Source organism: Myotis brandtii, unplaced genomic scaffold (genome assembly GCF_000412655.1).
Source record: "Myotis brandtii unplaced genomic scaffold, ASM41265v1 scaffold95, whole genome shotgun sequence".
Taxonomy (NCBI): Eukaryota; Metazoa; Chordata; class Mammalia; order Chiroptera; family Vespertilionidae; genus Myotis; species Myotis brandtii.
The window spans coordinates 748527-773113 of NW_005371920.1; the positions used below are offsets into that span (position 1 = coordinate 748527).

Here is a 24587-nt window from a genome sequence, read left to right on the forward strand (position 1 = left end):
ACCCCTACCTTCCCTCTTCATATTTTTATTGACCAAATCTATGCATTAAATGTCTCAAAATCTTCAGCAATTTTAATGAAATATGTTCTATAAAGGACATTGCTGCAGAAAAGCTAGGTGAGGAATACACAGAATCACGCTAAAGTATTTTTGCAACTTCTATTATAATTTCAAAAATAAAAAGTAGCCCTGGCCAGTGTCGCTCAGTTGGTTGGAGCATCGTCCCATATGACAAAAGGTCATGGGTTCAATTTCTGGTTGTGGGGGAGGCAACTGATAAGATATTTCACTCTCACATCGATGTTTCTCTCTCTCTCTCTCTCTCTCTCTCTCCCCCTAAAATCAATAAAAGCATGTGCTCAGAATTATAAATAAAAAGAAAATTTTAAAAACTACCACTTAAAGTGAATGACAATCATTTTTCAAAAAATAATAATTTGCAATCTGCTAGCAATGTTAAATGTCATCAAGTATATATTTTCTTATACACTTGCATACATGTAAACTACTCACTCCATAATCTTTTCAATTATACTAAAAAAGTTTAGTCTTACTTCAGTTTCTGATAAATTAGCAATTGCTAAGGTTTTCTAATGATCATTCTCAAACATCTATATATATAAAGCTTAAGCGACCGTTAGGACTGGCCGGTAGCTATGACATTCACTGGCATGTCATAGGGGGCAGATGCTCCTCCCGCGGTCCCTCCCCCTGGCTGGTTGGGTGGTCAGTGCACTCCCACAGCCAACCTCCATATCCAGCCAACCTCCTGTGGTCCCCCCCCCCCTAGCCGGCCAACCTCCTGCGGTCCCTCCCCCTGGGCAGCCAACCTCCCATGGTCCCTCCTCCCGGCCAACCGGCCCCAATCGGGCCCAATCGGGATGGGGCAAGACGGCCCCGATCACTAGCCATGCCGAGGGACCCCACCCATGCACAAATTCGTGCACTGGGCCTCTAGTTTCTTAATATTAATTTTGATAGATGTGATGATAGCACATTATTTGTTTATGCAAAACAAATAAAAAAAATAGTCCTTTCAGTGAAGAGATTCATACTGAAATATATACTAGTAAAATGATATAACACTTGACATTTACTCCAGTAAAAATTAAGCCAAAAAAAATGTGTGGGTGGGGTGGGGGAAAAATGAAACAAAAACAGATGAATACTGATAATCCACTGAAATTGGGTAACAGTGCATATGGAACATATATTATTCCACCTCTGTGTATATTTGAAATTTTCCATAATAAACTGTTTTTGAAATTATTTCAAGATTCTTGAAGAAATTTTCTTTAAAGACAAGGAAATTTCCTTATACTGACATGTTTTGTTTTGTTTTTTCTTAATTGATTTTAAAGAGGGAGAAAGAGAGAGAAAAATATTGATGTGAGACAGAGACATTGATCAGTTGCCTCCCCTAAACACCCCAACAAGAGACTGAACCCGGAACCTAGGTATGTGCCCTGACCAGGAATGGAACCCAAGACCTTGCAATGCACCGGACAACACTCCAACCAACTGAGCCACACCAGCCAGGGCTATTGGCATGTTATTTTTTCTGACACCTTCAAAATACTGGCTTTCTTAAGATGCTATCAACTAGCAAGATTTTGACTCCAGGTCAATATAGCCACTACTGATAATATTTATACTTGGAAGTGCTACAAATAATGCAATGCAACAGTGGATGAAAAAAAGGAAACGGAATTTTAATTATAGGAATATATTCTAAATTCTATAATTAATTCACTTTTCAAAAACTTTAAATGTAGTGTCAAGTTAGCTGAAAGGGATGGATTATTTGAAATATAATTCTGCAATAAACAGTCAATGAACATATACTTACTTGGTATGGGAAGCACAACAGAAGGTGGAGGCTGGCCATGTCCTTGGGGAACAGGAAGTCTCATATTGTGGCCAGGACCTGGACCTGGACCTGGACCTGGGCCTGGGCCTGGGCCAGGGCCAGGACCAGGGCCTGGGCCTGGCATTGGAGGCATTAACATTCCAGGAGGTGGTGGAGGAGGAAGCCCAGGAGGAGGTGGAGGGAAAGGAATCATGCTTGGCAGAGCAACTTCATCAACAACCAGGGGATCATTTCCATGATCAAACTGACAAAGGTCACCAAGTACACAAAATCCTCTTTCTGTAAGAAGAAAAAAAAGATCTTATGATGATCTACTTAGAATTCAGAAAAGAAAACAAGTCCTGAAACATCCATCAATCTGATTTATAAAGTGTTTTTCCTCCAAGGAGTCTAAACTCTTCTTAAGTGTTGTTCTGTTAATAATCCTATATCCCCGAGGTCAGGGCAGGTGTACTCTACTTTCTACACTAAGACACTATGATTTGTTGAGTCAGCAAATAGAGTCAAGAAAAGGCTACTAGCCACCATTAATGCATTTGCTATGAAATTTTCATAATAAAAATTCAGATTTGTTCTGTTGTTATTAATCCTTACACAAGGATATCTTTCCATTGATTTTTAGAGAAAGAAGAAGGGGGAAAGGAAAGGAAGAGAGACATTGAGGTGAGAGAAACACACTGACTGGTTGCCTCCTGCAATTGCCCCAACCAGGGCAGGGGATCAAACTAAAACCTAGGTACGTGACCTTGACTAGGAATTGAACCCTCAACACTTAAGCACACGGGCTGACATTCTAACCACTTAGCAACACCAGCCACAGCAAATTCAGATATTTTAAAGGAATATAAATTTCACAAAGGGTGGGAGTGAGGTGAGGGGAGATAAAAGACTTGAATTATATGATTCCACTACCTATTTTCATGATATTATTCTAAAGCAGCCATTCTTGCTATAACTGCAAGTTGTAACTTTAAAATATTCCAGTGGACATCATGTACCAGATTATTCACTGCAGCATTGTTTGTAACAGCAAAATATTAGAAACACCCAAAAGGGCATCAATAAAGAATAAGTTAAAAAGGAGACATATGTACTACTATTTGTAATACTTTAAACAATAAAATAAAATTTTTTAAAAAAAGAATAAGTTAAACACATTTTTTGTACATATATAATACTAAAAGTCTAAAAAATATCGAGGAAGCTCTTCATGCAGAGACTCCGTATGGAAAGATACACAAGAAATTAATGACATTAAATTGACCTTGGAAGGAGAGCTCTGTGGCTGGGAGATGAGGGTACAAGTAAGGTAAGACTTCAATTATGATTTGATTCTATTCCCTACTTAAAGTTTAAAAAAATACACACTGATTCATTCATTCAAATGGAAAGTCAGCAAATTCCAATACCAAACACCACACAAAGGAGTTATAATTCCTAGTATTTACCAAGTTATACTTAGTGTTTGAAGTAACAAGAACAACAAAAGACAAAGGGTCAAGTTTGAACATTCTGTTAATAAGAGCCAAAACTACTAAATCAAACAAGTAAATAAGCATTATGCCAGAAGAGATTCACCTCATTCATCCCTTTTAATAAAATCTGAACTACAATGAAAAGATATACAATATGAGCAACATCTGCTTTACTAGTATTTTTGGGTACAGCATAATAAGAAAATTTTTACCATCATAATCTCTGCATCGCCTCTTTGGTGGTGGGTTTCGACCAAAAGAATTGGAAGAGCTATGATTGTTATAGTAATTGGACCAACTCTCCGTTGTGTTTTCTGAGTGGTGCGCAGGTGCAATCACAGTAACAGTGCTGGGAATAGACTGGGCCCCAGAGGAATACTGCTCCGAAGAGTTTGGAGGCGGTGCAGACACAGGCACATATGAACTCTCCAAGTCATTCCTTTCACTCTTAAACTTGGATCTTTCCCTGTGCTCTGCTTTAGAAACAAAATAAAAATAAAAAGCAAGATCAGACATATATTCTTGAAATACATGGGTATTTCTTCACTTAAAAAATATGAAAGGAGAATACTGAAGTAAATTTACTGAGCTATCAGTATTTAAAAGTGCTTTCATTATTAATATATCCTAAAAGTAGGAACATCAACAATGTGACATATCTTGACCAATAACTTATGTAAAATTATCTCTTATAACATCAATACCAATACATAATGAAGAAAGGCCAGCTTCTCCGCTGATATTTAATAAAAACGCTATCCAAGAATTGATTTCCAAAATGACATCCCGGGAGATCACTGGCTGGGATCCCAATAATATACTTAATTTTTTTTTAATTTTACAAACTCTAGGCAACCTTAAAGCAAATCAATTCTTTTTGGAGGGAAGTAGGGGAAGAGGGCAGGGGCCAGCAATCCTTTTCCTCCAGCGGTAGCTTTGTTGATTAAAGGACATTTGTTTCAATTATACAAGATGACTTAAGTCTAGACATGCACATACTATAATACATTTATGAATAACTTCTTTTGAGTCAAACTCCTTTGACACTATCCCGAAAAAAGAGCACTATCTTTTTAACAAAATCAATATTAAATATTTGGAGACAATTACAGATTTTACACTGCTCAGAAATAACAAAGATACATTTGCCTTTAAGAGAAATTCTCATATTCTTATGATACAGGAAGATAAGCAACTATGCCGTCTTTAGGAAGAAGCCTCTACTCACCAACATTCCTATTTGGATCCCGGTCTTTGCTGCGCCCCCTACTTCGGCTTCGACTTCGACTTAGGCCTCGGCTCTTACTCCGGCTTTTACTCCTGCCTCTTCTCCAGTCATACTTCTCACGGTACAATTCATTCCGCTCAAAGTACCTATCGTAGTCTCTCCACTTGCCATCTTCTCTTTTCTTCTCACGTGTCCTATAATACACAGATATAAAAGCCATAAGGAGATATAGAAACTAAGTCTGCAAACAAATCGGTGGTATGAAATGCCCTCCTTGATGCATCAAAATTCATAATATAAATGCTTTTTTAGAAAGCTGTAGGACCACCACAAAATTTCTCTAGTCCACTATACAAAAAGAAACAACATTCCCTCAAGTACACTGGGTAGGGAGAAGTGAAAAAAAAGAGGTGAACCCAAAGTATGGGGAGGGGTGGGAGAAAAAAACAGATATTTAAAACTAGAAAAGAAAAAAGGCTCAAAACAAAGTTTTCTTAAACAAAGACTAATTTTTTGATGGTAGGCTGATGATTCAAAATATAAAATGCACTAATTGTAATATAAAATGCTATGGATGATTTTAATATTAAGCACCCCTAACCAAATGGAACATTTCATTATTATTCTCTAAGGAGACTGCTCCCACCCCTGAGCTCTTGGGGAAAGCATATAATGATGCTTGTTTATAAAAGGAAGACAAAGACAAAAAAAGAGAGAATGGAAGGAAGAAAGGTAACTTTTCCTTTAATCAGTTCAGAGAGAGAGGTCAGTTCATATTTCAAAAATCTCTTCAATGCCCTTATAATGTAACTGAAAAGTGAGTTATCAATATCCCCCTAATTAAAAATATACACAAACCTTCGTTCACTAGATTCTGAACGAGTCTTCTGGGGACTAGGATATTTCTTTTTTCTGCCATCTCGTTCTTCCTCTGCTGGCTCCTGAAATACCTATATGGAAACACTCATTAGAAACAAGAACAGGCCTCCAGAATACAAAACACACCCACCTGATGACAAACTTACTGGCACAAAGAGGGCGCAAATAAACTGAAATATTAAAGTCATATCACACCCAAAAAAGTTTGGAAACAAAAATAAAAAGATGCTGAAATTACATTACCAGCAATATGTTAATTTTTAAATGTTAATTTAAGGTAGAAAAGTGTAGGAAGAAAACAAAAATCCATTCTTTAAATTCAAACAGCAGAAATAGCAAATCTCTATTTCTAAGCATCGTATAGTAAAATGATTTGAGTTTTCCTAATTATAATTCATTTGAGGAGAACTTCAGATTTATTTCATAGAAAAGGTTACAGGAACAAAAAGTTAATGAATGTTATAAAATGGCAGCCACAATATGGCAATCATATGGTGCTGGCAAAAACACTATACAGTTGTTAGATTAGGTTTAAAAATCGTTCTACCAATTCACAGGAAATACAGACGATACATTATTCCACTGGGATGCAATCAACAAAATTATACTCTATCAAGTACAAAAGAAAAGTATCTTCCTATTTCCATTACTTGAAAAAACACACCAAGAGCCTCTTTTAATTTTAAAGATTTTATGAGACAATTAAAGGGCATAAGCCAAAAATAAAAAAAGTGATAGTAATCTCAATGGATCTTAATGAAGTATTTTATTTTGTTTTCTTTAACATTGAACCAATTCTATCATCCTAGCATTTAAAAATGTATCAGAAATGACAACTAAATGCAATATGTGATCCTTACAATGATCCTGTATTGAAGAGGAAAAAACACAAGCTATAATAAAAGGACATTGTTGGTCAACTGACAAAATTGGAATACAGACAGTAGATTCCAGTATTTTATTGATGTTAAATTTACTGACACTAATAATGGTACTATAGCTAGTTACGAGAATATCTTTATTCTTATAAAATACACACTGAATATTTAGAGGTCAAGGGTCATGATGTACCTGACTTACTCCCAAATATTCAGAAGAAAATAATTCTGAGTCTATATAAAGAGAACAAATGAGGCAAACTTTCAATAGGTGAATCTAGGTAAATGATATATGGGTATTTGTGGTACTATTCTTGTAATTTTCATGTTTAAAATTATTCCCAAATAAAAGTTCATTAAATAATTATTAATAAAAACAAAAGTTGGAAAACATTTCTGTATAATAACCAACACTTATGTGCCAGGCATTGGACTAAGATGTGTGCGCGCACACATAAAATTTCATTTAATCCTTAAAGAGATAAGTATATACTACTATGATCATCATTTTGCTGATATGCAAATGAACAGTTAAGTAGCTTTGTTTAGAGGTACTACTTTAACTCATGCAGTTTGATTTTAAAACTTATATTCTTATAGTAATACTGTTATCTATACATAAAAAGAATCACATATGAACTTTGTAAAATTTCTTCCTTGATTCAATTCAAACCATCTATAATCACATTTTATATCTCAACATTGTATAAACATTTTTTCCTTTTCTTTCCTATGAGTTACATTTATAATTATATTATTTTCTCTATTTATGTGAAAATGTGTTACCTAATGAGTTCTCTTGAGGTTTCATTCGTACTTTTCCTTCAATTAAGCCTCAATATTTAATGAAGTTTTATTTTTCTAAAAATCACTGGATAAGATTTCTCTGAATTCCTCAATATTACACTAAAATACTTCTTGGATCTCTAAACAAGCTATCTGAAATTCTTCCAACTCTTCAAGTTCGAGAAACTAAGAAGCCCTGAAAAAGACTTTGCACCATGCCCAAACCCCACAAATTTCCATCACTTCTAAGAGGTCAACTTCCAACTAAGAATAATATTGGTAATGGGGCATAAGATGCCCCCAAAACAAAAGAAAACTCTGCATTACCTCTTCTTTAATTTCTTCTTTTTCTTGGACTAATGGTTTTGGCTCAGGCTTAACTGGTTCCAAAGGCGGAAGGTAGTTCTTAGTATAGAGGCTTTCAAATAGTTTATCCACAAAACCTGAAGTTTCTAAGGAAGATAAATAATATATGTGTTATATAAACAGAAACCAAAAATCTGACAACACATTCTATTGTCAAATCTGAGGTAAATGGGACATCTCATACACTGTCGTTGGGACTTAAAATGAGTCCAACCCTTATTGGGAGAAAATCCCACTTCTAGGCTTTTATATCTTTTGGACATACCTGCACATATAAAAAATGATATATATACAAGATTATTTGAGTACATAATAGTAAACAATTGGAAACAACCCAAATTTCCATGAATAAGAAACTAGTTAAATAAAATATATGGTAGACATACAACAGAATACAGAGCAAATATAAAAAGAATGAGTACTGATAATCAGATCTCAAATATACAATAAACATTTATGTTTATATTTGCATAAAAACTGATGAAAAGACAAAATGTGTACTGGAGGTGGGAAGAGGGCATATGAAGAACAGGTGAGAGACTTCACAGTATACCTTTACATTGTTGGATTAAATATACAGCTTTACTTTGAAACTTTTTCAAACTGGGAGAACCAAATAAATGTATTAAAAACATAAATGTCAACGTATTTGTTGTTCAAATCAAATTTCTTGAATCAAATAACTTTCATTGATCCTATCCTAAGGAAAAAAGAGCATATTAAAAGTACAATAGCCCAGCGGTTGTGGCTCTGTGGTTGAGCATCAACCTATGAACCAGGAGGTCATGGTTCAATTCCTGGTCAGAGCACATACCGGGGTTGTGGGCTTGATTCCTGGTGGGGTTGTACAAGAGGCAGCTGATCAATGATTCTCTCTCATTGATGTTTCTATCTCTTTCTCTCCCTCACCTTTCCTCTCTCTGAAATCAAGAAAAAATATATATACATATTTTTAAAAGGTACAACACAGCACTGGCTAGTGTGGCACAGCTGGTTGAGTGTTGTTCCATACACAGATTGCCAGTTCAATACCTGGTCAGGCCACATGCCCAGGCTGCAGGCTCGATCCCTGGTAGGGGGTGTACAGGAGGCAACTGATCTATATTTCTCTCTCATATCAATGTTTTCTTCTCCCTTCCTCTCTAAAAATCAATAAAAATATTAAAAATAAAATAAAAGTACAACACAAAACCCTGGCCAGATAGCTCAGTTGGTTAGAATGTTATCTTGATATGCCAAGGTTGTGGGTTCAATCCCAGATCAGGGAACATACAAGAATGAACCAACAGAACAGAGTGCAGAATCTCAGAGGAAAGTTGGGAGGAGGTAAGCAACCAAAAACCTGTATGCATAACCCATGGACACAGACAATACGGTGCTGAAGGCCTGGGGCGGGCCGGAGGAGGTTAATGGGGGGAAGGGGGGGGAGGATATAAGTAATACTTTCAGCAATGAAGATTAAAAAAAAAAAAGAATGAACCAATGAATGCATAAATGCGTGGAACAACAAACTGATGTTTCTCTTTCCCTTCCTCTCTCTCTCTCAAAATCAAGAAATTTTTTTAAAAGTACAACACAAACCCTGCTTACACTGTAATTATTACACATTTTACATAATCAGCTGTTTCTAAAATATCTAATTAATTTTCCTTCAGAAAAGCATCTTTATGCTATTAATTTGTGTGGTAACTTTTTCCTATTATAAAACTATTATCTCTTGTTAATTGTACACATAACTTTAAGAAAATAAATTAATCAGACCCTTCAAAAGCATTATTTTTATGATCAGTGATTTTCTCTCTGGTTGCAAATTTATGGCAATTTATTTTTTTTTTTCCTTTTAAAAATGTTCTTTAAAATTCTTCCTCACATGTATTGCTTTTGTAATTTTTTAAAAAGTTACTAAAGCCCTAACCGGTTTGGCTCAGTGGATAGAGCGTCAGCCTGAAGACTGAAGGGTCTCAGGTTCGATTCCGGTCAAGGGTATGTACCTTGGTTGCGGGCACTTCCCCAGTAGGGAGTGTGCAGGAGGCAGCTGAATTGATGTTTCTAACTCTCTATCCCTCTCCCTCTCCCTTCCTCTCTGTAAAAAATCAAGAAAATATATTTTTCAAAAAAGTTACTAAAAATCTTTAAAGCTTTTGTAACAAGGAATTCTTAGATATCCTAACATATATTTGCCTGTTACCTCAAATGTCTTTGCAATGTTTTACTTATTTTTTTCATGGCCCTACATTTTACATGATTTATCTTTAATGGAAACTGAGTAATATAAATTAATATATTTAGAAAAGAAAATACTCATCCTCCCATCTGTACTAGGGAGGAATTACTGTGTTTTAGATTGAGAAGCCACAATTACTATCTTTTCTTTCTCAGTAAATATTTGAGTTAAAGGATGTCTTCCCACCATCAATAGCTAGATCAACCAGTAACTGCATTATCTACATTCCTGTCCATCTATTCAACAATATTTATTGAATACCTTCTATGTGACAGGCACTGTAGGTTCCAAGTCTCTCCTCCACAAAGGAAAAGACCAAACAGGGTTGGGGAGGAGAGACATATATAAACAGGCATATCAACATACAACATGACAAGGAATGACAAATGCCATGATAAAAAATAATAAAGCAAGGTTAGAACGAGAGTGTCTAGGGGCATGTGGCATACTATACATTCAGGGGAAACTACTCTAAGACAGCACTTTTTAAAAATATGCAACACCTGACTTATTTAGCCAGGGACACTGACCTCTTTTTCCTTAGATTGTCAAATTAAAAAAATGACAACAGCCAACCCAACTATAGCCATCCGGTGTAATAAGTATCATCAAAATTATACCTATTTTTTTGGTCAGATGAGCAAAATATTTATTTTTTGTTGTACCAGAATTTTAGTAGTTTATGAGTGCCATGAGATGAAAAAGGCTGAAAATGGCTGCTTTAATGATAACATTTGAGAAGAGACCAAAAACCATAAGGGAAGAAACCATGTTTCAAGGAAGGGTAAAGAGAGTTCAAAAGCCCTGAATTGGGAATATGTTTGCCATGTTGACAAAAACAGCACATTAGTCAATGTGACTACAATGAATAGTGAGGAGGACAGGTAGGGAATGAGGTCAGAAAAGCAGCAGGGGAAGACTCCAGGAATCTCTGTGGACTATGAAAAATACTTTGGTAAGAAAACGAGAAGTTAAAGGCACAAAGAGAAGAACATGCCACCTCTTCTTGGATATCAAAAAGCCCCAGCCAAGAGGAGGAAAAAAAACAAAAAAAAACCCCACACAACAGAAAGCTTCACTGCCTTAATAAACACTAAGAATCCGCCCCCCACCATCAACTAGGATCTGCCACAAGCTGCAAAGGACCCATTCACCTAAAAAAGCATTAGTTACCACTGCCTCAATATAGGAAAGAAACAGAGAAGGAAAAACCAGTTCTGCCAAAATATATCTACACTAATAAAAGAGAAACATGCAAACTGGTGTCACTCTGCTACACCCACAAGCCAATCAGAGTGACTATGCAAATTAACCCAACAAAGATGGCAGTTAATTTGCATATGCAGGCAAAGGCTCCAGCCAGAGTGAAGACTAAAGACTGAAGACTGAAGAGGCTTGGCTTCTCCACTGCGGCCGGACCAAGGGCCTGGGTCCCGGGTGCCAGAGGAAAACTGGTGCCAGCAGCCAGGGGAAGGAAGGCCTATTGCATGAATTTTCGTGCAACAGGCCTCTAGTGATAAATAATTAGGTATGAATGGATATATTCAAGTATAAAAGGACCCTGACAATTTCTTTCCTTTTAAGCTTATACGTTCAAGATTTTATCAAGTTTTAAATTGAAAATCTTAAATACATGACAAAAGGTCCATAGTAATTACCTTTTTGTAAAAAGACGTCAAGTTGATCAGCACAAAAGGCTTTCAATTCTTTCTCAGGTTTGTCCTTCTTGACCAGTGCGACAACGTAGTTGGCTAAGGCTGAAGGGTCAGCATCACATCTAGTTAGAATGACAACAGCCAACCCAACTATAGCCATCCGGTGTAATAAGTATCATCAAAATTATACCTATTTTTTTGGTCAGATGAGCAAAATATTTATTTTTTGTTGTACCAGAATTTTAGTAGTTTATGAGTGCCATGAGATGAAAAAGGCTGAAAATGGCTGCTTTAATGATAACATTTGAGAAGAGACCAAAAACCATAAGGGAAGAAACCATGTTTCAAGGAAGGGTAAAGAGAGTTCAAAAGCCCTGAATTGGGAATATGTTTGCCATGTTGACAAAAACAGCACATTAGTCAATGTGACTACAATGAATAGTGAGGAGGACAGGTAGGGAATGAGGTCAGAAAAGCAGCAGGGGAAGACTCCAGGAATCTCTGTGGACTATGAAAAATACTTTGGTAAGAAAACGAGAAGTTAAAGGCACAAAGAGAAGAACATGCCACCTCTTCTTGGATATCAAAAAGCCCCAGCCAAGAGGAGGAAAAAAAACAAAAAAAAACCCCACACAACAGAAAGCTTCACTGCCTTAATAAACACTAAGAATCCGCCCCCCACCATCAACTAGGATCTGCCACAAGCTGCAAAGGACCCATTCACCTAAAAAAGCATTAGTTACCACTGCCTCAATATAGGAAAGAAACAGAGAAGGAAAAACCAGTTCTGCCAAAATATATCTACACTAATAAAAGAGAAACATGCAAACTGGTGTCACTCCGCTACACCCACAAGCCAATCAGAGTGACTATGCAAATTAACCCAACAAAGATGGCAGTTAATTTGCATATGCAGGCAAAGGCTCCAGCCAGAGTGAAGACTAAAGACTGAAGACTGAAGAGGCTTGGCTTCTCCACTGCGGCCGGACCAAAGGCCTGGGTCCCGGGTGCCAGAGGAAAACTGGTGCCAGCAGCCAGGGGAAGGAAGGCCTATTGCATGAATTTTCGTGCAACAGGCCTCTAGTGATAAATAATTAGGTATGAATGGATATATTCAAGTATAAAAGGACCCTGACAATTTCTTTCCTTTTAAGCTTATACGTTCAAGATTTTATCAAGTTTTAAATTGAAAATCTTAAATACATGACAAAAGGTCCATAGTAATTACCTTTTTGTAAAAAGACGTCAAGTTGATCAGCACAAAAGGCTTTCAATTCTTTCTCAGGTTTGTCCTTCTTGACCAGTGCGACAACGTAGTTGGCTAAGGCTGAAGGGTCAGCATCACATCTAGTTAGATAGAGAAAATATAAAAATTTTTAAACAATTTTTTCAAATGGTTATCATTAATGAACTCACCCCTATTTTGAAAAGCTGAAAACTTTAAAGTAACTGCAAACACAGGGGACTATTATAACACACAGCATACATGTAGTGCAAGTAAGTGTTTCCTTTTCTGCTTATTTTCATAAAATAGTTTGTCTCCTACTTTCAATGTTCTAATTACACCCAGAATTTTTAAATAAATCTGTATTTGCTTTCTCAATGGTAATAAGAAAAAGGTGGCAACTGACTCTTAGCTTCAGCTTGACTCCCAGCCTATAGAAACAGTCAATGTCTTTAGGAGCTATCTGTTCCATGGGACCAATGAGGAAGGAGGAAAAGTAACAACAATTTCCCCCAGTCCCTATAACCCCAGGAACCAGCATCCAAAAATGGAGATCAACTCCACTGTTAATCATCTCAGTGAGTACCTTAAGGATCTTTTATTTTTAAAAGTGAGAATAGAAGTTTGGCACCTTAAATATTACTGGCAAACACTTTAGCTGCTATAAGCAAGAGAGACAATATCTGGGAGTCAGCACAGAAAGGTTAAGAAAGTGGTGGGAGGGCAGCAGAGATAACCTTTACCTACTTCACTTTTTTTTCCTAGTCCAGTGATGGCGAACCTATGACACGCGTGTCAGAGGTGACACGCGAACTCATTTTTTTGGTTGATTTTTCTTTGTTAAATGGCATTTAAATATGTAAAGTAAATATCAAAAATATACATCTTTGTTTTACTATGGTTGCAAATATCAAAAAAATTTCTATATGTGACATGGCACCAGAGTTAAGTTAGGGTTTTTCAAAATGCTGACACGCCGAGCTCAAAAGGTTCGCCAACACTGCCCTAGTCAGTAGTAACCTGACTTTGACAACCTAAAGTATCTCCTATGCCAGGGCAGCACATGATCCTTGAGTTGCCAATTCCTGACATACAGTAATCTGTCAGACTTAACATTTAATCTATATTACATGAAACTAAAAGTTTTATGTTGCAAATATATGTATTTTTTAATATTCTATTTTCCTCATGAATGTACATTTAAGTAACACATTATCTTGTATGGCTTCATAGGGTTGCTGTAAAGCTAAAATGAAAAAATTCAGGAAGACAGTAATTAAAATCAATATGCAAGCAAAGTGATCATATTCCTGTAAAACACTCCAATCAACTAATCTTGTTCTACAGTCCTTGGGCCTCCACTGTCAACCAGAAAGTTGGATTCAGCTCCAAGAGTATCAATCATTTCCAACAACTTCATGAGATCAGCAAACAAAAGAAAGACTAAGCATAAGCACCTTTATTTCCTTCTAGTCTATTTTTCTAAAGTTCATAATTCAATAAAATAGAATTTTTTCATTGCCAGTATTAACATTTTGTGGGAAAGGCAGGTTTTTAAAAAATCTATGTACCTTTATGCACCAAGTTCTAAGAGAGCAAATTTCAATGACTGTCAATTTTACAAAATTCAGACCTAATAAAAATAAATTATGGGCAAGGATCAAAGTGTACTAGGAAAGACTAAGTGTTAAAGATGATGAGTTACATATTAATAAAAACATGCAATTTAAAAGAAAGCTACAATTTTTCTTAAGTAAAAAATATAAATTGCTAAATTCTAAAAATGAATTTACAGCATTTTCATCTTCAAAAAAATGTTACACATACCATGCCCATTTTGGCTATTCCATAAAAACCTCAAGAAAGAGATATGTAGGTAGACCTAATTTCACTCCTGAGAACACGAAGATATTTGATCAGTATAATTCTAATCAACTTTCAAATGGGAGGGGGGGATCACATTTCTACTTTACTTAGAAAGTTCAGATCCTGGATAAGATAAATATTCTAAGCATAAAAAGAAAAGGATTTTTAAAAATAAGAAATGGCATAAAGAGGCAATGTTATTTTCTCTAGTATTACGAGACTCTTCAGAAAGACTCATGACCTGACGGTACAATGCTGGGTAAGAATATTTGGGTTCTTAGTGAAAAACAGGCAAAACATTCAGATTACTGGATAAATTAGGTGGGTTAAACATACACAGATGCCTTATACATATATTTACTATTCAGACTCTAAAACAAATGCAGAGTTAGGCCTCTTCTGATGAAATACATTTGATGTGACAGTGCTAAAACTCAAGATGAACAGTTATGAGAAGTTCAAAGAGCAGAAAAAGACAAAACACCAAGAAAAGAGTGATCACAGATTCTAAATATTTAATGTGAGTGAACTAATTATTAATAACTGATAGAATTCTGCACCAAATACAAAAATATGTTTATAGCCAAAGGAATAGGACCATTTAAATCAATAGCTCCTAATATATATATCCATAAAGTGCCCTAGGAGAGAAATTGCCAGTCTGAAATAACAACTGACACCAATTGAATGGTGAAACTTAAACACACTGGGGAATTTTATGTTGTAATTTTCTGTACTTTTATGTTTGTTCTTATTTTTTCTTTCACCACCCCTTACCATATACACTTCAAAAACTGACTATATTGTAGTAACTATGGTAGCATGCTAATACTAGCCCAAGACATCCAGATGTGTGTCATAAAAATCTACATGTCTAAGATCCTTGGTAGATTACAAAACAAATGCAGGGCCACCTAGGAAGAGTAAACCATTCAGCTATTTATTTGTAACCAAAGCTTATGAAAATTCATTTCTGCTTACATATAGGAATAAGCATATCCTATATAATAAAGAGCTAATATGCAAATAGTCATCAAGCCCTCACGCTGTTAACAGCTCAGACACTCAACACTGGTGAGAGCGGAATGGGGACCAGCCAGGCACAAATGAGCTCACAAGAGAGGAATGGGGACCAGCCAGGCACAAATGAGCTTACGAGAGAGGAATGGGGACCAGCCAGGTACAAATGAGATCGCGAGAGAGGAATGGGGACCAGCCAGACTGTGGCCCGGGAGAGGGACAAGCCCCCCGCCCCATGGTCCCAGGTGCCAGCGCCTGCGGCCCGGGAGAGGGACAAGCTGCCCGCCCCGCACCTGTGGCGTGGGAAAGGGACAAGGCGCCCGCCCAGTGGTCCCAGGCTCCTGCAGCTGTGGCCCAGGCAATGCCGGCCCAGGTCCTGGGTGCCTGCAGCCAGCCAGAGGGAGGGAAGCCCAGGTCCCGGGTGCAGGGCAAGGCAGAGGCGGTTAGGGTATGATCAGGCCAGCAGGGGAGCAGTTAGGGGCGATCAGGCCGAAGGCAGAGATGGTTAGGGGCGATCAGGCAGGCAGGCAGGTGAGCGGTTAGGAGCCAGAAGTCCCGGATTTCGAGAGGCCGTCAGACATCCCCCAAGTGGTACCGGATTGGAGAGGGTGCAGGCCAAGCTGAGGGATTCCCCCCACACACACATATTTTGTGCTGTAGGCCTCCAGTTTTAGAATAAAACAGATTTGAAAATTTTGGATCCATGCCTATGATATACACATTTCTAGACAAAAAGGGGCTTCTATTATAACAAAGAGATTTTAAAAGGTAATAATACCGTCTAAATTTACTATTCTCCTAGAGCAGTGGTCGGCAAACTCATTAGTCAACAGAGCCAAATATCAACAGTACAACGATTGAAATTTCTTTTGAGAGCCCAATTTTTTAAACTTAAACTATATAGGTAGGTACATTGTTATTAACTTAATTAGGGTACTCCTAAGGCTTAGGACAGTGATGACAAACCTATGACACGTGTCAGAAGTGACACGCGAACTCATTTTTTTGGTTGATTTTTCTTTGTTAAATGGCATTTACATATATAAAATAAATATCAAAAATATAAATCTTTGTTTTACTATGGTTGCAAATATCAAAAAATTTCTATATGTGACACGGCACCAGAGTTAAGTTAGGGTTTTTCAAAATGCTGACACGCCGAGCTCAAAAGGTTCGCCCATCGCTAGCTTAGGAAGAGCCACACTCAAGGGGCCAAAGAGCCGCATGTGGCTCGAGAGCCGCAGTTTGCCAACCAGGATCCTAGAGTCTTTAAAAGGCCTTAACAGCATAATCAATTATTCATTTTACCGATAATTAAATTTGCATATATTAGACAAATTAAGTGATCCACTGAAGATCAGGTAGACAGAACACCCGTAGAACTAAACTCAGGTGCAATTCCACACAAGTAAAATCTTTTCCACAGCACATACACTTTTCTTTTTTATATATTTTTATTGATTTCAAAGATGAAGGGAGAGGGCCTCTTTTCTAATGTATATCTACATGTCAAATTAATGTATCCTAAATCTCAACCAATAGTTCCTTTCAATTAAAAAACAACAACAACAAAAGAAATTCCTAAAGTTTAATGGAAGTTACAAATATAAGGACTTTATATTTGTAAAGTCCAGCATAGCTCAATGGTTGGAGTGTTGGCCTGAGGACAGAAGGGTTGCAGGTTGGATTCCAGGTCAAGGGCATGGGCACATACCTAGGTTGCAGGTTTGGTCTCCAGGTTGGGTCGGGGTGCCTGTGGGAGGCAACCAATTGATGTGTCTCTCACATCGATGTTTCTCTCTCTCCTCCTTCCTCCCTTCCACTCTCTTAAAAAACAAAAATCAATGGTAAAAAAATATATGTATAAGGATCTTAAAATTCACATCTTGCATAACAATGTTCTAAGAACATGTCTCAGTAATCTATCTTTAAGTCATTTAAAAAACAAAAAGCAATTAGGATTAATTTTTATCAGGGGAAGTAAACAGAAATATCACCCTAAAATGTCTTACTTGTAAAAACCTCGTTTGCCTTTCTCTTCCTTAATGAAATTTCCATTGCAGGTATGACACATCTGCTGAGCTGGTACATCAGCTTTACAGATTTCAAACATATATACCCAATCCTAAAACCTAAGAGTAAAGATCCTTCCTTATATACTACTGACAAACCACTATAGTCTATTTGTTTCAGGGAAAAGCCAGGACTACTTAAACCTTTTTCACTTTCAGGAAAAAACTACATATTTCTGAATATGGGTTCAATTTTAAGTTCTACCTTTGTGTAGTTTCTGTTTCAGAGGTGAGACAATTAATGAATACATTATTGGGCCAAAGGGGAAAAAGACCTCCTGATCCTGATGTGTATCTACAACCATTAAAAATGTTCACATTCTTTGACTTGCATAGTAGTTGTACTTATGGGAAATTAGTCTCAGGATGAAGCCAAATATAGGAAATACTACTGGTACCTAAGACAAACTAAAAATATATACATTTATTTCATAAAAACAGCATTATTTTTAACAGAAAAGGTAAAGTTATTGTTGAATGTTTATGAAACAATAGAGGCTCGATGCACGAAATTCATGCAAGGGGCTCGGGCCTCGCAGCCGCAGTGGCTGCCTCAGCCCTTGCAGCCCCGCTTCGTTCAGAACGACTTCATCCGGAAGGACGTCTGGAAGGTCGTTTGGCTGTCTGGTCTAATTAGCATATTACACTTTTATTATTATAAATTAGGCATCCAAAGTGATGGTTATAAAAAGCAATACACAAATATAAAAAATACTTTTGATGTAAAGTCAATTAGAGAAATCAAGATTAAAAAAAACAGTGTATTTGGATCTATTTACATCTACAAGAAAGTTCATACACTGAAGAGAAACTGGAAAAAACTGGAAATAAATACACCCCAAATTTTTATTCTTTTCTCTCCTTTCTATATTTGCTGCAATACAATAATGCTCTTATTACTTTACAAAAAAAGTAAAAAAAAAAAAAAAAGTCTGCCCCTGAGATCTGTGTTCTGATTATTCCTTTAATAAGGCAGTGGTGGATGCCCAGCCAGTGTGCCTCAATGGTTGAGCTTCAACCCAGGAACCAAGAGGTCACTAGTTCGATTCCATCAGGGCACATGCCCGGGTTGCAGCTCGATCCGTTACAGGTTCAGTCCCCAGTTGGGGCACATACAGGGGGCAACCAATCAATGTTTCTTTCTCGCTTTATCTCTCTCTCTCCCTTCCTCTCTGAAATCAATAAAAATATATTTAAGACAGTATTTGAAAAATAAGTAAAATCTGAGCTTATTTTATCAAAGAGTGTACATAACTATTAAGTTCTAAAAAATGTTAACACATATTAAAGATAACACAAATATTGATACTTCTTTTCAAATAGAAGCTTTCATCTTTCCCTTAATTAATGGTATTCATGAATGAACACAATGTAAAATAAAATACCCATAGATTGTTTTGGGAAAAATATATATACATACATCTGTCAGCTGCAAACATCATTTTGATATTTGGACTATGGCTTCTAGAGCAGTGGTCACCAACTAAGTATACCCAGAAAATAGGATAATTTAAAAAAAATCTTACTTTTCTAATTGTCCACCAACCTAAATTTACATATGAGCACATGCATCCATTTAAACATTTACTGAATATTTACTAAGTGCCAAGCATCTTGCTAGGTAATGGAATTACTTTGAGCAAGACTTTGCCCTGCAGTCACTGGCCAAGAGATGAGTATGAAAACAAATAATTACAGTACAAAATAACAAATGGTTAAAAAGGGAAATTAATAATGAAGTAACAACACTGTGAAAGAGAGGAGACAGTGGTAGGAAACAGGGATATAAAGCAACTTCTGGCTTCTAGCCTATAGCAATTGGGCCAGGAAGAATGAAGTCAGACATATTTAGGAGCCAGACCAAAAGACATAAGAACAAATATGTTCGTAACTTAGTATAATAAAATTGCCAAGAAGTCGTCTGGTCAAAATATGTCCTTTTCTATGAAACAGTGAATGGTCTCCTTAAACAAGTCCCACAGCACTTTAAAGGCAAACTAATTCTTTGAAGCCACTAAGTACACGTTAGAAAATTATCAGTACTTCTCAACCTTAAGAACACACCTCCAAAATACTCATTTCACCCTAGTAGCTTATTTATCAGGGATGTCAGGTCTAACAGCTCCAAGGTGATCGTTTTTCCTACCATTTGAGCAACTTCAGAGATTACTAGTCAGAGTTTAACTTGATAGCAGCATGTAAACTCTATAGAGTTAAACCAAAGTATACCCCCATGATCACTGAACCAATAAATATGAACCAAAAAAAAATCTCAGTCTCTGCATTTTATTGCTGCCTTTTCCATCAGAGAAGGCAATATATTCAATCTCCTAGTACATGCACAAAGTACATATGGCCTGTACTCACAGAAACTGCACAAGAAGACTATGGCTTCCACTAGCAATTCCTGTTCCTGCCTATTCAGCCTGCAATGAGACTCTAGCTCTGTCATGCACTAGACTGATTATTATTTTGTAAGTGGCAGTCAGTGGTGCTTAACATTAGTAAGTAAAATATTTTTGCAGAAAGAGTTCAGCATATTTTCATATTTCAAAACCACGAAATTTCATTTATATTTAATGATGATTCTGAGGTACACAAAGCACTAAGTCTGCATCATTAATATTCAAACCACGTTCATGAGGTAGGTAAAAGGCTAATAAAATTAACTCTGTTTAATAGAAAAAGGTTAGACAATTTCTCCGAAGTCCCACAGTGAATTTGAGACACAGAACTAGAAATTAAATGGCCTGATTCACATAATGATGCTCTACTAGGATGGATGGATGGATGGATGGATGGATGGATAGATGGATAGATGGATGGATGCAACTCTCCAACAAGTATTACAAATGCTTTTTTAAAAAGACAAACTTTTACAATAAGCCAAACAAGCAGTATGAATTGCATATGATTTTATATATTTAATATGTAATATATAAGTAACTTAAAACATTCCCCATTAAAGACATTTTTGGTAGGAATGTGTGTTACTGAAAAATGCTTGCCTGAACTTTTTCTAAACTTGCAGAAATTTCTTCAGTTATTTATCCCTAACATTCACTTAGAACCTTACTTTTAAAGGGGTTCCCATACTTAACATGAAGTTATTTCTGATAGAAAGAAACCACGGCATCTTCTAGTTGTGCATAATCCCTACACAGCCTCTATGACTAGGATATCTAGCATATTTTGAAAGTGAAGAAAGATGAGGCCCCCAAACAAGATCTGTGAATTCAGTCTGTTCATGCAGCAGTAGGAAAAGAGATAGAAACTTCTTGCCTAATATGGTTTTTCTCCCCTTTATGATGCCAACAAAAATGGTACTGAGGCCCTAACCGGTTTGGCTCAGTGGATGGAGCGTCGGCCTGCGGACTGAAGGGTCCCAGGTTGATTCCGGTCAAGGGCATGTACCTTGGTTGCGGGCACATCCCCGGTGGAGGGTGTGCAGGAGGCAGCTGATTGATGTTGTTTCTCTCTCATTGATGTTTCTAACTTTCTATCCCTCTCCCTTCTTCTCTGTAAAAAAAAAAAAAAATCAATAAAATGTATTTTTTTTTTTAAATGGTACTGGGTTTTTCCCAGCCAGTTAAGAAGCCATTTCTTCTAGGCTCCCTCCTTCTGTCTTTCCTCTAATAAAAATAATAGATATGTCTCACATCTCTATTTGGAAGACAATAGAGATGGCATGGAAGGTAACAGGTGAGCTCTTAACAACACATGGTATTTCTAATTTGTCTATAGGGAATAATCACATGTAAACTGGATTGGTTTAGAAATACGCCCTTACATGCCTTTGTTTTACCAGTGATAAGCTGTAATATGCTTAAAAACACCTAAAATTTCAAAAACTTCCATAAATTTAGTTAACTGGAAAATAAGTTAAACAAGAAAGTGCAGTGGGAAATCATGTGCCACCGTACCATTCCAACACAGCCACTGCAACTACGTTTATCTGAAAACTTAACAACTGCTCTGAAATGCTATGTTGTAGCAACATGCCAATCAGCCATGAAAATTTTCTTAAATCTGGAATATGCAAAAAGTAAATTTACAAATACATCCCTCTTTAGCATATCATTTATTACATTTTAGGATGTCTAAACAAACAAAAATAATCTCCCATAACAACATACTAAGAATGAAAATACATGTGATATCTGCATTTATTTCTTCATAACACTTCCATCCAAAACCATTACTTATGTGAATTAAAAATAAGTATTTTTATTTTCTAATTCTATGAATGCCTCTATATTGTTAAGTCTAAGTTGTAGTAATTCTAGATCTTTTTAATCCTAAAAAAGTAACAAAAATTAAAGAGAATAGATAGAAACATGATGTGTGCTTTAAATTGAACATAAACGGAAAACAAATGGGGAAACTAAACTCAAATATTCATTTTGAAAGGTAATTTTTACCCATGAAAATTACTACGTATCTACAAACTTACCAATATAAACAGCCAAAAAAGCCAAGTGAAAAGACCCTTAGGAGATTTAACTTCCTACTCAAACTAAATTTTGACATTAAGAAACATTTTAGGGATCTTTAAAAAAAACACACACACACACAACTAACTATAATATCAAAACTTGTCACCTTCTACCCAAGACATAAAATATACATTTAAAACTTTTTCAGTGGATAAAGTGTCAAGCTGGACTGAAGGGTCCCTGGTTCGATTCTAGTCAAGGGCACATGCCCGGTTGTGGGCTCGGTCAGTCCCTGGTGTGGGGCGTGCAGAAGGCGGCCAATCAATGATTCTCTCATCATTGATGTTTCTAACTCTCTCTCCCTTTCCTCTCCTCTCTGAAGTCAATAAAAATATGTAAAAAAACAAAATTTTAATACATTTAATACTTTTAAAATGATCTCTACCAACAAACAAAATCAGAGCTTGTATGAAAAACTGTTACACACACACACACACAATGGCAACATAAACAGCCGGAGTTAAGTTTTTGGTTTCTTAAACATTAAAGAGCATAGAGGTAAAGAATTTTTATACAGACATTTTTCTTTTTTTTTCAGCCTTTTCCAAATATGGTCAATTTTACTAAATCAACTTCACTATTTCTCAACTTTATCACACTCCATCTCCATTTTTGTGTTCCAAAACTTTGTACTGTAGAAAAAGTATGATGCACATCCAGGAGGCCCACATTCTTCTACAAAACTTCAAGTGCACCAATAAGTCATTTTCACTTTTACTAGACCTCACTGCCCTGGCCGGTTTTGCTCAGTGGATGGAGCATGGGCCCGGGGACCTAAGGGTCCGAGTTAGATTCCCAGTCAAGGGCATGTACCTCAGTTGCAGGCTCGATCCCCGGCCCTGGTCGGAGCATGTGCGGGAGGCAACCAATCGATGTGTCTCTCTCACATGGATGTTTCCCTCCCTGTGTCTCTCCCCCTCCCTTCCACTCTCTCTAAAAATCAATGGAAAAAAATATCCTTGGGTGAGGATTAACAAAACAACAGCAACAAAACTTGACCATCACTAATGTAAAACTCAGAAGCCCTTGGTGTGCATTTATTCACACCTGTGCTCTACTCACATCCTCATCTTCAGAAAGCAAATATCACTTCAGACACCCAAATTCCCTAAGCCTGCCTCCCTCACACATCCTGCCTTCACAAGGCTGACACACTGGACTACCCATGACTCTCCATAGGTGTTCCAATCTCACCTCAAGAAACAACAGAGGTTAGTTACCAAGATTTCTCCGGAGGACCAAAAACTCAACGGGGAAGTAAAGTAGCTTTCTCAACAGCCCCAACTTTACCCCATCTCCACACTTCCACCTCTGAAAAACTCAATCTTGCCACGCAAATGATCTGATTTAATGAAGCAAAGCCTGCCCATCGCTTCCTCTACCCCCTTTCCTTCAGCCAGAAAGTCCTCACCTCCAGCAGGAAGATAAGCCCCAGAAACGAAGAGGGGGCGGGAAACCATCCTTTCCCTTGCCTTTCCATGCCCTCTCTCCCAAGAGGGTGAAAGACAGCATGTCTCTCCAGTCCTCCCCTTCCGCCTTCCCTAGGTCCTAGAAGAGTCTACTCTAGAAGATGTGTTTCGGGAACCAGCTATGCAAACCTCAGTGTCCCAAATATACGCACTCCTACCCCCTTAAAATGGTTACAAAACCCACAAAAACTTGATACCTCTGCTCTCCCTTTCATGGGTCCCAAATACGACCCAGAATGTTTATTTTAAAACAAGCCCCTCATTCTTTTCAGCACCTCGACAACAACCCTCCACCTCAGTATCTTCAGTTGCCCTCTCCATCTTTCAACAATATGTACAAAACTCCTATTCTTTCTGCAACGCCCTCCATGCCTCCAGCGCCGCATCCAGAAACCGCGAGATCCCGCAGGTACACACACCCGTCCCGCCCAGCCCCTCCTCCAATGCTAGGTAGCAGGGTAACCCCCAACCAAACGCATAAACCTCAACTCCCCCCAAGCCCCAATGGTATTTAAAGATCATCAGTTCTCCTAGTACTATCAACTCATCAATAATATTTGAAACCCCTAAAAACCTTTATCATATTGATCAGCTCCCCAATAATTCCCCCCATGCCTACATTTCCCTTTCAACCCCCCCCCCCCCCGTTTTTTCAAATACTTTAATATTCCTAGACTCTTAAGAGCTTATCGGTAATCTCTGTAAAACCCTCAGTACCCCTCCCCTCCCTTTCTGCCCGGTTTGGAAAAGGCCCTCCTCGACACTCGCCGCTTCCAGATCTTTTAGTCCCGGAACAATGTTGTCTGTAAAGCCCTGGCTACCCTGCTCTTCCCTTCGAGATGCCAATATCCACATTTAAAAATCCCTCGATAGCCCTGCTCTCCCTCGCAGTTCTCAATCAGCAACATTTCCAGTCCCCTCGCTGCTCCTGCTGCCCCGGGAGCACCCCAAGACTTGGACTTAACAAGCCCTCGCCCCCCTTCCCGACAGGCCCCACAGCACACGGTCTCCGTGCCCCTGGCTCTCCCTCCTCTCCCCTCCCCCCTCAATGGTGATAGTACTACAGAGGAGACGCCGG

At 37.5% G+C, this 24587-nt stretch overlaps 1 protein-coding gene across 6 annotated transcripts in view; it reads right to left on the bottom strand.

Moving 5' to 3' along the window:
• The window catches only part of RBM27 (RNA binding motif protein 27), a 75128-nt gene that overhangs the window by 50184 nt on the left and 357 nt on the right, over positions 1–24587 (bottom strand). For 4 of the 6 annotated variants that reach the window (XM_014533151.1, XM_014533150.1, XM_014533149.1 and 1 more), the window contains exons 2-7: positions 12590–12708; positions 7444–7568; positions 5432–5523; positions 4574–4767; positions 3558–3821; positions 1850–2149 (exon numbers count right to left, since the gene is read on the bottom strand). In XM_014533151.1, coding sequence (XP_014388637.1) covers positions 1850–2149; positions 3558–3821; positions 4574–4767; positions 5432–5523; positions 7444–7568; positions 12590–12708 — 1094 coding nt within the window. The remainder of the gene's footprint in view (positions 1–1849; positions 2150–3557; positions 3822–4573; positions 4768–5431; positions 5524–7443; positions 7569–12589; positions 12709–24587) is intronic. The other 2 variants (XM_014533152.1, XM_005885993.2) reach the window with 1 other exon arrangement.